Raw genomic sequence first — 15,517 nt, forward strand, 5'->3', positions numbered from 1 at the left:
CATACATCTTTGGACCGAGACAACTTTTTTCTAATTTTGGTTCTGTACATTAGAACAATAAATTTTAAACAAAACAACTCAGATGCAGTAGAACTGCAGATTTTTAGCTTTAATTAAGTGGGTTGAACAAAAAGATTGCATAAAAATGTGAGGAACTAAACACAATCACTTCATTTCAGGGACACAAAAGTAATTGGACCTTTGACTCAAAGGCTATTTCAAGGGCTAGTGTGGGCAAATCCTTTGTTATGTCATTATCAATGAAGCAGATAAAAGCCAAGGAGTTGATTTGAGGGGGGTGCTTGTATGTGGAAGATTTTGCTGTGAACAGACAACATGCAGTCAAAGGAGCTCTCCATGCAGGAGAAACAAGCCATCCTTAAGTTGCAAAAACAGAAAAAACCCATCCGATTATTGCTACAATATTAGAAGTGGCAAAATCTACAGTTTGGTACATCCTGAGAAAGAAAGAAAGCACTGGTGAACTCAGCAACGCAAAAAGACCTGGATGTCCACAGAAGACAATAGTGGTGGATGATCACAGAATAATTTCCATTGTGAAGAGAAACCGCTTCACAACAGCCAAACAAGTGAACAACACTGTCCAGGAGGTAGGTGTATCGATATTCAAGTCTACCATAAAGAGAAGACTGCATGAAAGTAAATACAGAGAGTGCACTGCAAGGTGCAAGCCACTCATAAGCATCAACAATAGAAAGGGTAGATTGGGTTTTGCTTAAAAAAAAAAAAAAAAAAAAAAAGCCAGCACAGTTCTGGAAAAACATTCTTTGGACAGATGAAACCAAGATCAACCTCTACCAGTATGGAGAAGGCTTGGAACAGCTCATGATCCAAAGCATACCACATCTCTATAAAACATGGCGGAGGCAGTGTGATTGATGGCCTGGGTGTGCATGGCTGCCAGTGGCACTGGGACACTAGTGTTTATCCATGATGTGACACAGGAAAGAAGCAGCTGAATGAATTCTGAGGTGTTCAGAGACACTGCTCAAATCCAGCTAAATGCAGTTAAATTAATTGGGAGGTGTTTCACAATGACCCAAAACATACAGCCAAAGCAACCCAGGAGTTTATTAAAGCAAAGAAGTGAAATATTCTTGAATGGCCAAGTCAGTCACCTGATCTTAACCCAATTGAGCATGCATTTCACTTGTTGAAGACTAAACATCGGACAGAAAGGCCTAACAAACAGCAACTGAAAGCCGCTGCAGTAATGGCCTGGCAGAGCATTGTCAGGCTGTCAGTGCCAGCAAAGGGTTTTTTAAAGGAGAAGGAAAGCTACAGAGGCATTTTATTGCCAATAGATTAGCTGCAATAGTGAAAGATAGAATGCTATATTTATTCTGTAGTATGTTTTACCATACCTGAGTAAAAAGCTCTAGAAACTCTCTGTTTTGGATAGGAGCTGCAGTATTAACCTGGTGTGACATCACTTCCCGCATGAGTCTCTCCCTGCTCTGGGCTCAGATTACAGTATAGAAGGGGGGGGGGGAAGAGGAGCAAACTGAGTATGCTCTTGCCCAGGGCAATGAGGTTTAAGCTGAAGGCAGGAAGTCTGATACAGGAGCCCATGTGTACACAATAGAAGGAAAGAAATGCAGTGTTTCTTTTGACGGGACTCAGAGCAGCACTATTTTGGGGGTTTACTGGTATATTTAGATGGACCTTTCTGATAAGGCTTACTTAGTTTTAACCTTTCTTTCTCCTTTAAGTATTAGAATTAATACTAATTAGTATTAGAAATAAACATTTTATTTTCAGTTTTTTTAACTTGTCCAATTGCTTTTGAGCCCCTGAAATGAAGTGATTGTGTTAAAAAAGGCTTTAAAGCTGAAAGTCTGCAGTTCAACTGCATCTGAGTGGTTTCATTTAAAATTCATTGTGGTAATGTACAGAACCAATATTAGAAAAAAGTTGTCTCTGTCCAAAGATTTATGAGCATAACTGTATCTACTAAGCAGCTGTTATCTTTTGTCAGGGAGCTGCTATCTGGTTACCTTCCCATTGTTATGTTAGGCTGCTGGGAAGGGAAAGGGAGGGGGGTAATATTACTCCAACTAGCAGTAAAGAGTGACTGAAGTTTATCAGAGCACAAGTCACATGATTGGGGGCAGCTGGGAAGCTGACAATATGTCTAGCCCCATGTCAGACTTCAAAATTAAATATAAAGAAATTTTTTCTTTTGAGAAATGAATTTCAGTGCAGAATTCTGCTGGAGCTGCGTTTTGAAAAAAAATAAATAAATCACACGACAGTATCCCTTTAAGCATATCTAGTTGTAACTAAATAGTGCAGAAAATGTGTTTTGTGCCAAACAAGGCTAAAGAAATGCAGCAGAAAACAGACATTGGTACTAGTGTGTTTAATAGACAGCTCAGCATCCAACAGCATTAAACTTTCCCGGTTTAGAACCAGATGAAATATGGACACAAGGAAAGCCATTGGCTTAGAACAGCATTCCTAAGAGAACATTTCATCCTTTCCTAGCCAATTAACTACCTTTCATTGAACAGTATATTTCAGTTATAGGTACCACTAAGACCCATTTGGAAAGGTTACTTCTGTTTATAAAGAGGTGGGAAGGATTTAGGCCTGCTTTCTCACAAGGCAGTAATCTGTGAGGAGGGGGTTAGGGATACTGGAAGACTCAGGAATAGCTAAAGGCATTCCAGCATGATCACAGGAGACTGAGGACAAACCATTTTATCTAAAGACTTGAAAAAATAGGCAGGCCAGTACCTGCCCAGCTACTGCTAACACAAATACTTTTGTGATTACAGATAACTAGTTATTGTGACCAATTGCAATAATAGCTGATGCCTTAAATAGTAGGTACAGTTTGTTCTCAATCTATTTCATCTCTTACAAGCAGGTAAAGACATTTGGACCCTTTACATAGTCAGATATCCAGCATTCCTATTTATTCACATAGCACATTTCTCTCTCAAAAATAACCATTGATTGGTCCATCTGAGCCCAGACAAAGATATGTGCACAGCTGTAGGAACTTACAAAATGACTATTTAGATTATTCTTTAAATCAAGCTCAGAGCATAACTGTTCCAATAGCATATGGTTTGTGTGCAGCAGGGACAGTTGGCTGTGGTAGAGTACCTACACCTTGATACAGAAACTGCTGATAATGGCCCGAGCTCTGCTCTGCAGAGGACAGACTGTTTAAGTTACATTCACAACACTCAGTTGCTCATCAGAGGTATATGATAGCTTCCTGATGTTACCAGTAGAAGACCCGTTACATCAGAATGACATGGAATGCAATACTAGGTGGACGTGTGAAGCAACAGTGGTGTGATCTCCTGCAGTGCACAGTTACCCATAGTAAAGGTGCAGGAGTGGAATCCTTCACTCAGTACCTTAAACAGCTCCAGTCACAGCTGACAGGAAAAAAAAATACTTATGTAACAAACCAGTGTGGGTGTGGATAAAAGGATGAGGAATCTTTTAGGTGAGAAAGTAACACTGAGGCGATGCTAAGTAACATTTTCCTGAAGCCAGTCACCACTGTGTTACACTCGTGGGAGCACTTTCTGCAAGAAATCTTTCACTGCCATCATTTCCTGCAATCACAAAAAAATAAAATAATGAAAGTGATCCTTTTTGCAAGATGTAAAAGAAACAGGCATTTATACAGTCAGACAGTAATACTCAGACCGTGATAGACAAGCTGTGTAACTGGGCTTCACAAGTAAAGAATGCTACTTTGAGAAAATAATCAACTAATTAACATATGTACGTCTTAAGTAACATTATGCCATGAGAGAATGGAACACAGATGCAATGCTTGCCTGAATATGAACAAGTAATATTTTATTATTAAAAATGGATCTGTTGGTCCCATGCTATTCTCTGGACTGCTGTTTTTGACTACTGAATAAATGTACCTTGCTGTTTTAGAAAAGCAAGCCTTGAACAGAAAAGAACCAAATACATTCCCCGTCTGTCGCACTCCAGGACACCCGGGGCAGGATGTCACTTAAAATATAATCTTTATTAAATCCAAAAAAGCAAAGCCTGATGCGTTTTATGCATCTCACATTTATTCACAGGCCTGAGAAGAGCTAACCTGCTAGACTGTTTCAAGAGACATAGGCAGCAGTGCAAAAAAAGACAGACACACATCCTGCATTCACTTGCATTACATTTAGAAATAATTTAAAACCAATGAACAAGACTGATTACGAGATATTGGAAAGCTGCTTACATTTTCTTACATTAGGACATTTTTTAGCTTTAGGTTGACTTCCCTTTTAAAAACTAAAAGGTCACAAAGAGCAAGGTAGAATTATTTAAAGGGAAAGTCAACCCCCAAAATAAAAATTTGCCTAATAAAATAAAACATAATTTTAAGCAACTTTCCAAAATATATTCATTACAAATTTTTAGGGCTTTTAAAATTACCGTATTTGCAAAAACAACTGCTATTGAAAGCAGCATTGGCTTTATTCCCAGTTGTTACTTTTTAGACAATGTTGCAAACGTCTTGGTTCCCCGGCAGGTCTGGCAACAGGTCTGTTACTCAGCTGCCTTGTCTTACATTGTATCAACAGTGTTAGACATCAGGGCAGAGAATAGAAAGGGACAAACACTGCTTTCAATAGCAATACATATACAAATAACTTAAAAACCATTGAAAATGTATAATAAATGTATATTGCAAAGTTGATTAGAATCATGTTTTCTTTTATTAGGCAAATTTTTATTTTGGGGTTGACTTGCCCTTTAAGAAAACACTGTCTACAGAACAGAACACCTGTTTTGTAGACAGCCGTTTTTACCTTATCCGCAGTTAATAAGCAATCTGTCTACATGGGAAAAGGGCTAAAGTTCATTACAAAATAATGCACACTTTTCCACTAGAAATCCGTAACACAGATGAAGTGCCTACCTCCTGATTGGTGCTATGCATGACTCCAGGATACGATTTGAACTGGACTTTTGAAGGGTTCAACACCGATTTCAGTTTCTCTGAGGTGAGATTTCCAAAGCGAACAGGAATCATGGGGTCAGCCTCTCCATGACATTGCATGACAGAGATTTCCTTATTTACACCACTTGCAGCCTACAAAGAGAGATTATATTTATGTGGTGTATTATATAGCAAGCATCCTATTACTACCTAACCCCATTTCACCTCACCCCCTATAACAAACTATAGCATACAGATAGTGAACAGCAAAGCAACACCAGTACAGTAAGCACACGCCACTATGCTTATTTCATTCACCACTTGCTGTATTTAAATAAATTTACATGGTAAATTGAAATTTAGATTGAAATGTCTCCCTACAACAGATCAATCTAAACCAACTCACCAATAATATTTTTGACAAACTATTTGAGGGAATACCTGAGGGAATGTCTTGTGAAGAGGTAACCAACAGCTTAGCCCAACTACTCCAGCCAGTTTGTGTTGGCAGGTGAGGGCTGTGTACATAGAAAGAGCCCCTCCCTTCAACAAAAAGAAGCAGCAGTTATTACAAAGAACACGATCAACAAACATACTAGGTTGTAACATCATCTTGAGAGAGAAAAACAAACCGCTTCTGTTGTGTCTCTCACACAGATATACAATACCTGAGAGAAACCTCCCAAGACAATCCTATTGGCCGGAATCCCATTCTTTACTTCATGCTCAATGATAGTCTTAACTGAAAGAAGACAGAATTTCAGTGCATGGATCTACACATAATGACTAGGAGACATCAAAACACAGCCTCTTACTGCTTTCTGCTGCCTTCTTAATTCCTGCCTCATCTTCTGGAGCATCAGGACTCAGACCCATCAGATCAAACCTTCACAAAGAAAGCGTGGCAAACAAACATCAAAGGCACCCACAAAACATAAAGCTTATCTTAAGGCAGCTAGCTAAAATGTAAAAAAAAAAACAAACACTCACCATGCAGGCATCACCATCTTCATGTTCAGAGTGACCGGAATACGTGGCCTACATAGATCAAGACAAGTGTGCATGTTCAGGGACTGCTTCACAGACAACATGCACAACACAATCAGCTACTAGAAGGCCTAGGACACACGGATAATTCACTGGAAGCATATTTCAAATTGTGAAATATCAGGCACTTCTCAATTGGCTGAAAAATACTACTGGATAATTTGATCTTGTGCCATAAGCCTAAACTTCTGCATAAGATCCTAAACCTAAACCTAGTTCATTCAATATACAACATATTTTTTAAGAAAATGTTGGCTTTAAATAAGTAAAAACAAACAATATTATTTAGCCAAGGAATAAAGCATTAAAAAAAAAAAAATCACAAACATAGGCCCACCCACAAAGCTATAATGTATATGCCAGTAAGTCTGAGTACAGTATGGAAATGGCATAGAAAGTCTGTATGAAATACTCACGCATGGGGGCAAATATATTTCACATGTGGCAGTTTGATGGCCGATAGTGTCTCAGCCCAGCCATGTCTGCAGAATAAAATAAAAAGATACAGATTTTCAAATCTATATATCTATACATATCTCTCCTCTTTCTCTCTCTCGTATATATATATATATATATATATATATATATATATATATATATATATATATATATATATATATATATATATATATATATATCATATCTTTTTGATTACTACTATTGTTGTCTTTAACCAGCACACAGGCATTGTTTTTTGTTTGTCCGTGTGCACCATGTCTAAGCTTATTATTTATATATCATTGTGCCTGGCCGAACCGAATCTGCAAATGTAAATTAGGGGTGGGTAGGGAAATCAGGTGACTTTTTGTCACAAAAGAAGATTTTTTCCACTTTTTCCTTTCCTGACCCTAATTTGCATTTGCAAATTCAGATTCGGTTCGGTATTCGGCCGAATCTTTCACCAAGGATTCGGCCGAATCTTTCACCAAGGATTCGGCCGAATCCCAAATAGTGGATTCAGTGCATCCCTACTTCAAACACTTTTTTCTGTTAAGTTGGTTTCAGATAATTCACCAGATATAAAGACTTTTATTGATAACTTTCTATTTTCTGTTTGTGATCGTTTTTCTAATATTGAAGTGTAAAGTTTAATTTTTCACCTTCAAAAGCAGCACTAATGCGGCACTTCGATTTCCAAAGTTGCCTCACGAGGAAACTTCAGGTGACTTCGGAAATCGAAGTGTCGAGAGTGCATTGCCGCTGGTTTTTTCTCATTATAGCAGGCGGAAGGCAGTTCGGGGGGGATTGTCGCCCCGCAGAAGAGGCGATTAGTCGCCAGGCGACTAAATCTCCACGAATCTGCCCGTGTGCTTGAACCCTAAAGATGAACTGTGGCTTCCAAGCCAAAATTTGATAAAGAGGTACACATAACATAGAAGCCCATAATATACCCATCACAGTTACCGGTTTCTTCAAAAAGTATGAATAAATGCCATTTTCAATACTGAAATCCAGCTGGTTAACAGTTCTTATCTTTCTGCATCATTTGAAATCCTGGCAGGGAAGGAGGGACTAAACACTGATGTTACAAATTGTAACAACTTCTCCACAGCTTACAGACAGCATGCAGGAACTACATAACCCACAATGCATTGCACTATGCTGTTCCTTTCCTTATTGAAATCACGTGTGCAGGGAATTGTGGGGTTTGGAGGATGCAGGCTTAGGACAGATGGCTGTCGATGCATATTTTTGAACTGATATATATTGCAAAGTTGCTTGATATTATGTTTTTCCAAAAAGTTTATGTTTTTGTGGACTTCCCCTTTAAAAGCAGCTATTGGCGTTGATACAATAGTTGCAAATATTCCCACAGATGCTGCTGAGAAATGCATCAATTAATTGTAGCAAATTTTAAGCTCACTGAGCTGCCAGACTGAAACACTAGAGCCATGAACATTCAACTTTAAACTTAAATTCTCTTTGTTTATGGTGAATAATCTGAAAACAACAGAACTGGAAATAGTGTTTGGATGGTGAACAACCCCTTTATTATAGAAATTATGGACCCAAGCTAAGGGCACCAAGAAAAACATTTCACTTCATAACAGGAAAGTTGTATCAGAAAAACCGGTGGGAACAATTACTTATACCTATGGTAAAAATTCAGTGGGTGGGTGTCCTCCAAACCCCACAAAAACACATTAAACCACCAGTAGTTTTGATAGTAGCTTTCGCTACTCCTTAAAGGAGAATTCAACCATTTTCCCAAAAACAAAACCCTAACCCCACGTAGACCCTCCTCCCCCCCCCCAGCCTAGCTGCGCCCTGGGGATACTTACCCCTAGGCGCCGATTCAGGCATCAGAGTTCACCACAGCCATCTTCCGGGTCTTCGTGTTGTCTGCAGGCACTTCTGCAATTTCGGTGAATGTGCAGTTGTCGCAAACCAGCAAATTGACCCAACTGCGCATGCGTCAATTCGCCAGTCTCCCACTATGCTTACAGAGGACCCGGAATATGGCTGCGTAGAACTCCAATGCCTGTATCTGCACGAGGGGTAAGTATAAAGTTAGGGACATTTCCCCGGGGGGCAGCTAGGCTGGGGGGAAGGTGGGAGGGGGGTCTACATGGGGTGGGGGGTAGGGTTGTTTTGGAAAACGTTTGAATTCTCCTTCAAAGGGATACTGTCATGGGAAAAACATTTTTTCAAAATGAATCAGTTAATAGTGCTGCTCCAGTAGAATTCTGCGCTGAAATCCATTTCTCAAAAAAGAGCAAACAGATTTTTTTATATTCAATTTTGAAATCTGACATGGGGTTAGACATATTGCCAATTTCCCAGCTGCCCCAAGTCATGTGACTTGTGCTCTGATAAACTTCAATCACTCTTTACTGCTGTACTGCAAGTTGGAGTGATATCATCCCCTCCCCTTTTCCCCCCAGTAGCCAAACAAAAGAACAATGGGAAGGTAACCAGATAACAGCTCCCTAACACAAGATAACAGCTGCCTGATAGATCTAAGAACAACACTCAATAGTAAAAACCCATGTCCCACTGAGACACATTCAGTTACATTGACAAGGAAAAACAGTAGCCTGCCAGAAAGCATTTCTCTCCTAACGTGCAGGCACAAGTCACATGACCAGGGGCAGCTGGGAAATTGACATAATGAAAAAAAAAATCTGTTTGCTCTTTTGAGAAATGGATTTCAGTGCAGAATTCTGCTGGAGCAGCACTATTAACTGATTAATTTTGACAGTATCCCTTTAAGTCAGCAAGACTTGTACAGCACAAAGAGTTATACATGTTTATGTTTAAATTGGTACAATATGATCTTACAACCAATACTTACCCCGTGTCACCGAGTCCATGAAGGAATATCACCTATAAATACATAAAAATATAAAAATTTTACATTAGTGGGTTTCAGGACATAGATGAGTGGACAGTATAGATCAGATTCACTTTGGGAATTTATCTATCATGCCCAAGAAAGCAGATGTGCACACCATGCGCAAAGAATTGCTTCTTCATACTTTCTCCCTCTCACAACTGCAAAAAACTAATGAAAGCTGCCATATGTCTTCCTAAGAAGAATTCCTTGGCATAAGTTACCAAAATGGAAAACCACCTGCCCTCTCATTTTCCCTTGATTAAGACGAATCACCGCAAATTATGTAATTTGCTTGTGGCGATTACAAGGTTAGTAAACAGCAAGGCATTTTTGGGGACTTTTTTTTTTTACGGCAACATATCTCACCGTCATTTACCTCACTGTCAACACTGCTGAATGCATGCCCTACTCTGATCTAAGGCACATTCCATGTTTAATGGAAACACACTGACTGTAAAGATCAAAGATAGACTTCATCTCCCATCAACCCAGAAATGCATTCCATTTGGGTAGCTTCAAAGTTTTTTGCTGTGGCAATGTGAATTTTATCGGAACCTAAACACTGAGGTAATAACTAAAACTATGCAGAATGTATGAATGTTATCATGTGAATAGCAACTTGTTTAAATGACAGCAGCAGTCCTGTGAGGTTTTATTACGGGAGATTTAAATGGGTGTTGTCTCTTAAATCAAACATAAAACATCTATGAATCCAAGTTGTTATAAAGAAATCCATGATCTCAATCACAAGGTGTGACATCACTTCCCACACACAGCCGTGTTTAAACACAGCACAAATCTATTTTTAATATTCACTGCTTTCATATTTCATCTTAACCTGTATAGTGGTATAAACAGTCCCTGTTCCTTCTTGTTTGTGGATCCCTGTGTCTTGATGACTCAGATTCTGTCCCAAAGCCATCTAGGATGTTTTTTCCTCTCTTTTTCTTTTTTTAACAGGAGGGAAGTTGATCCAGACACACAACACCCACAAAAACAAATATATGGCCTACACCCTTCTCCTAATAAATTGCTGCTATTATTGTTCAGTATAGAACTATGTATCTCTCAAAGTTTGTAAAACAAATAGATATAGTTTTATACAGGTTGTGATACATGACTTTTGCATAAAGTACTGGGGGAGGGGTCGCTTCTATTCTGCAGTGCACAGGTTTAAATAAGCCATGTTACAGAACTGGCATCAGTAAGCAGTATTTTATACATTTTAGGGGTTATTTGTGTCACAGATAAATAAGCAGTGTCAGCAATCAATCTAGCTGTGCTGGAAAACAATTAAATGTACAAATTAAACATGGACATATTACCATCTAAAAGAAGATGAGCTATGGAAATGTGCAGTACTAACTGGCAAGTGCCCAAAGTGTGCAGAGCCCCAGCTGTCCGTCTAGCCCCACCTCCTCCGCACACTTTACAGCCATGATACCCCAATGCGGGAACAAAGGTGGCGCCCCTCCTCCATCAACTACCTTACACCCTATGCGGTGCTCCAGTCACTGCAGCTCCTCTTCCGACAGACAGGAGGGCGCCAGCTCTGCTTATCACCGACATTGCAGATCTATAGCAGTAAACGCACAAGTGTATGTCCCAGTAAAACCCTTAATCCCGCCCACCCCACAGCCCTTGAGTCTCAAGGTGTAGCTACAGAGGAAAGTGTCTCACCGCTCCGGTCTCCCGTTCCCCCGCAGGTACGGTCACGGCATCGGTGAGTAGCGGTACAGACATGTTATTCCCGCACATACACCGGAGTGATGACACACACCGGCCCCGTGACCCCTGACCTGGGCAGTAAGACAATGAGCTGCAGCAGCTCAGCGACTCTAACCCCGGCACATATCACGTGATGAAATCTATTTCCCCTCTACGCCACTCCCTCACGCAAGGCTTCTACTATCCCATTTCTGCCGCCATATGCAATGGGGCATTTCCATAAAGGGACAGCACAAAACAAAAACTGTGACAGTAACACCAAAAAATTAAAGCGTTTTAAATTAATGAAGATATCATTTACTGTTGCCCTGCACTGGTAAAAATGACCTATTTGCTTCAGAAACACTACTATAGCTCAAATAAGCAAGCTGCTGAATAGCAATGGCGGAAATTGTAAAAAGGCTATATGGCACAGGTTAACCATACCTCCCAACATTTTGGAAATCAAAAGAGGGACGAAAAGTTTTAGGGGGGTGTGGCCCATTTTTGTGGCCACACCCCCTAACTACCATGTTCATTTTACAAATCGTAAATAAGCCGTATCACTTTAAATGGGCAGGGAGAGCTGTATGGCAGTCCCTACTAAGGGGGATGTAGAAGTCGTAGTGCAACTGGCTTCCCTCCACATGTTATTGAACTACAAGTTTGGTAGGAGAGCTTTTGGTATAGAACTTGGAAGCTACACACCTGTGCCTCAAGCCCTCAACTACTAAGCACAGTGTCCGATGACTGTCACCGGGTGCCATTGGTAAAACTCACTGCTTTTGCACATTAAGCTGAAAGAACACAGAGCAAAAAAATCCATGCCCAATGGCAGTAACTTCCGGTTATCTAAAACTTCACAGAACACGTTACCTGCAATATATTACACACAGCGAGAAAAGCTCCAAACTACATTTTCAGACAGGAGTGCCTTTCATAGCCAACCTCTGGTTGGTCGAGCTAAACGCCCAATGAAAATGCCCTCGTTGTCGCTTTGTCAGTAAACTTCCTACCATAGACAAAGTATATTCCAGACAGTCTTTTATTTGTCACAGTAACAGCCGTATGTAGTAACAGCCGTATGTAGTAATTACTAGGAATGACGTGGAAGTAGACCGCCCTTTTACCAATGACAACAAGGAGCAGACTGCTACGCGGACCAATGTCTGCAGGACGTGACATTTCCAGTTCTTAGGTGGCGAAAATGATAGCTGTGTCAGCCAATGATATTAGACTGAGGGGCGCAGTTGTGCGCCCATTGGAGACAGAATGTGCTGTCAATTGAATGTTTCCGCACGGTGCACAGAGTTGAGAGGGGGTGGGGGGTCCTAAGTGGCGGAGTCGGTGAGAGACAGCAAGATGGCGTGCCAGACATTCCGGCAGGAGTATATGCAGATTCCACCGGTGACACGGGCATATACAACAGCGTGTGTTCTGACTACTGCAGTGGTGGTAAGAACAGGGAACATATTCTGCGAGTGGGAATACGAGACTAAGTCAAAGTGACTTGTTCTCTTTGCTAACACTCCTATAATTCCATGTACAGTCCCCTTCGCCGCCGCCGGCGGGATGCGGGACATTGAGTCCACTATCCGGGACAGACAGCCAAAAACGGGACTGTCCCGCAGGAAAACGGGACGGTTGGGGGGTATGGGTTAACTAATGGATAACAGATAACACCATTATGTTCTATAGAGTTTATCTGTTATCTGCTGTGTAACCTGAACCTTTACTCCTTTGAATCGCTGCCCACATTGATACAGAGTCATGTTTACTAACATTGGAGATAAATATCTGGAGAGATTTCTGGAGATGTTGCCCATGGCAACCAATCAGCAATCAGATTTAAACAGCCACCTATAAGTTAGAAAACAAAAGCAAAGATCTGATTGGTTGCTATGGGCAACATCTCCATAAATCTCCAATGTTAGTAAACATGCCCCACAGCAGCTCATTTATGTAAGCAATAGCAGTGCCTCTGAAGCAAACACACCCGTTTTTCCAGTGCAGGGCAACACTGTATTATATTTGTATTACTTTAAAGGAATTGTTCAGTGTGAAAATAAAAAGTGGGTGAATAGATAGGCTGTGCAAAATAAAACATGTTTCTAATATAGTTAGTTAGCCAAAAATGTAATGTATAAAGGCTGGAGTGATTTGATGTATAACATGTCAGTCAGATCACTACCTGCCTGCTTTTCAGCTCTCTTGGTTTACACTGACTGGTTACCCTGGCAACCAGGCAGTAACCAATCAGAGACTTGAGGGGGGGCACATGGGTCATATCTGTTGCTTTTGAATCTGAGCTGAATGCTGAGGATCAATTACAAACTCACTGAACAGAAATGTACCCTGTGGCCCCCCTTCAAGTCGCTGACTAACTCAGAGTTATAGAGCTGAAAAGCAGGAAGTTGGATTCCGGCTGTTTTATTAGACATCTGTTCACTCCAGCCTTTATACAATACATTTTTGGCTAACTATATTAGAAACATTTTTTATTTTGCACAGCCTATCTATTTACCCACTTTTTATTTTCACACTGAACTGTTCCTTTAAAAGAATTAAATTTTTTGATGTTACTTTTCCTTTAAAGTACCAGTAACATCAAAACATTTGTTAGTATACATTGAAAACAAAACACCAAGACAAATTAAACTTTAAAATCGCAAAGTCTTTATTAACAAATAACTTACTAAAACTCCACTTGCGCTCCTCTTCAGAAAAGGCGATCGGGATCCATCGTGTGACGCTCGATTTCTCATCCCTGCCTTCCTTATAGGAGAAAGCTAGGGAGGAGAAATCGAGCGTCGCACGATGGATCGTCGCCCTGTCGCATTTTCTTTAGAGAAGAAGAGGAGTTTCGGTAAGTTATTTGTTAATAAAGACTTTGCAATTTTAAAGTTTAATTTGTCTTGGTGTTTTTTTTTTCAATGTATACTAATGCTTTTTTTTAAAAAAAATTTGATGTTACTAAAACTCCGAAAAACGCAGTTTATTTTCCATTACTTCTGTACGGTGAAATGGATTTTGGTTGGTTTAAAGTTATTGCACTAAATAATTGAATACTAAAGTCAGACAATTATATTATCTCACATTTAGGGATGCACCGAATACAGGATCGCGAATGCAAATCTCCAAAGGTTTACTAGGAAAGAGCAAAATAGCAGAACTTGCTGCAGTCATGAGAATAAACACTTTTTCTTTAGTAGCAAGTTCTGCTATTTGGCTCTTTCCTAGTAAACCTTTGGAGTATGTTCTGCTACTACCTGACTCATATAGTCTTTTCTGTATTTTTTTATTTTTCCCAGAACGCTTAAAGGGGCAACGTTTGCCCTTCATGCTCCTGTGCAAAGTGTAAGATTGTGAGTTTTTGTTCATGTTTTTTTTTCATGTGAAGGTAGGAGTGTACAAACACACATTGCCGTGGTCTAATCATCTCAAACACTTTTCATCACATTACCTTTGTCCATTCTCTCCTTAGGCCAAAGAAGTAGATTTTTGTATTCTCAGCACCAACATTCTTAGAGATATGATTAGATAGATGGGAGACTTTTGAAAAGGGAGATATTCTGAAAAAGCAACAGTTTAGTCGCCCAATGTAAAGTAATTTTAAAAATTGCTTAATATGCCTACATGATTCTATATAAAATAATATATAAAATAACGTAAACAAACATTATTGATTTAATAAAGATATGAATTATAGAAAATCAATATTTAAATGCTACACAGTGTTAATGGGTTGAGTAGAACAGTAGGACAGGTAAAGTTCAAATTTTTACTGTTCAAGTACAAAGTTCCTGTGCTTTTGACAAGCAAACAGCCACAGACAACAGAGAGAACACTGCAACATCAGAGAAGATGAAGTGACAACCCTTTAGCTGTGATCTTTTTAGCAACGTCCGCCCCCCCCCCCAACTTCCGTGGTACTGAGGGTGGAATTTCTGGCCTACATGGTGGAGAGCCAATAATGGAGTTGACCACTCCCCCTTATAAAACCATGCCCACTTTAAACCACACCCACGGTAACACCAAAAACATTATGACCATAGCCACATTAATGGTCGTAAAACACCAAAAAAATCAAAATGGTTGGTGCTTACTGCAGAGCTATCACTCTTATGTGAAAAAGGTTTGTGTCATATTAAGACATACCCTTAAATTCATATGACTTCTCCACTGTGGATAGCACAGCAATCCCCAGCACATGATTAAACACCATGAGGAACCCCTAACAAGTACTGTCCATGTTAAACACCCCCCAGTTCACCTCTCACAGGCAGAGCAGGCATAGTATGGCACACACAGGCAGAGTAGAACAGGCATAGTATTGTGAAAACATAGGCAGAGTATGGAATACACAGGCAGAGTAGAACAGGCTTAGTATGGCGCAAACACAGGCAGAGTAGAACAGGCACAGTATTTCACACACAGGCACAGTAGGGAAGGCAGGGAATTGCACACACAGAGTACAG

The 15,517-nt window shown here is 40.0% G+C and overlaps 1 protein-coding gene across 1 annotated transcript; it reads right to left on the reverse strand.

Annotated features, from left to right (window-relative positions):
• Positions 1 to 2,368: 2,368 nt before the first annotated feature.
• lypla2.S (lysophospholipase 2 S homeolog) lies at positions 2,369 to 11,169 on the reverse strand. Its single transcript, NM_001086090.1, is given in 9 exon segments — positions 2,369 to 3,599; positions 4,928 to 5,101; positions 5,390 to 5,491; positions 5,617 to 5,690; positions 5,764 to 5,834; positions 5,939 to 5,986; positions 6,412 to 6,477; positions 9,291 to 9,322; positions 11,013 to 11,169. Coding segments are annotated over 9 exon segments (696 nt in total). The 5' UTR covers positions 11,091 to 11,169; the 3' UTR covers positions 2,369 to 3,548.
• Positions 11,170 to 15,517: the final 4,348 nt, after the last annotated feature.

Source organism: Xenopus laevis, chromosome 2S (genome assembly GCF_017654675.1).
Source record: "Xenopus laevis strain J_2021 chromosome 2S, Xenopus_laevis_v10.1, whole genome shotgun sequence".
NCBI lineage: Eukaryota > Metazoa > Chordata > Amphibia > Anura > Pipidae > Xenopus > Xenopus laevis.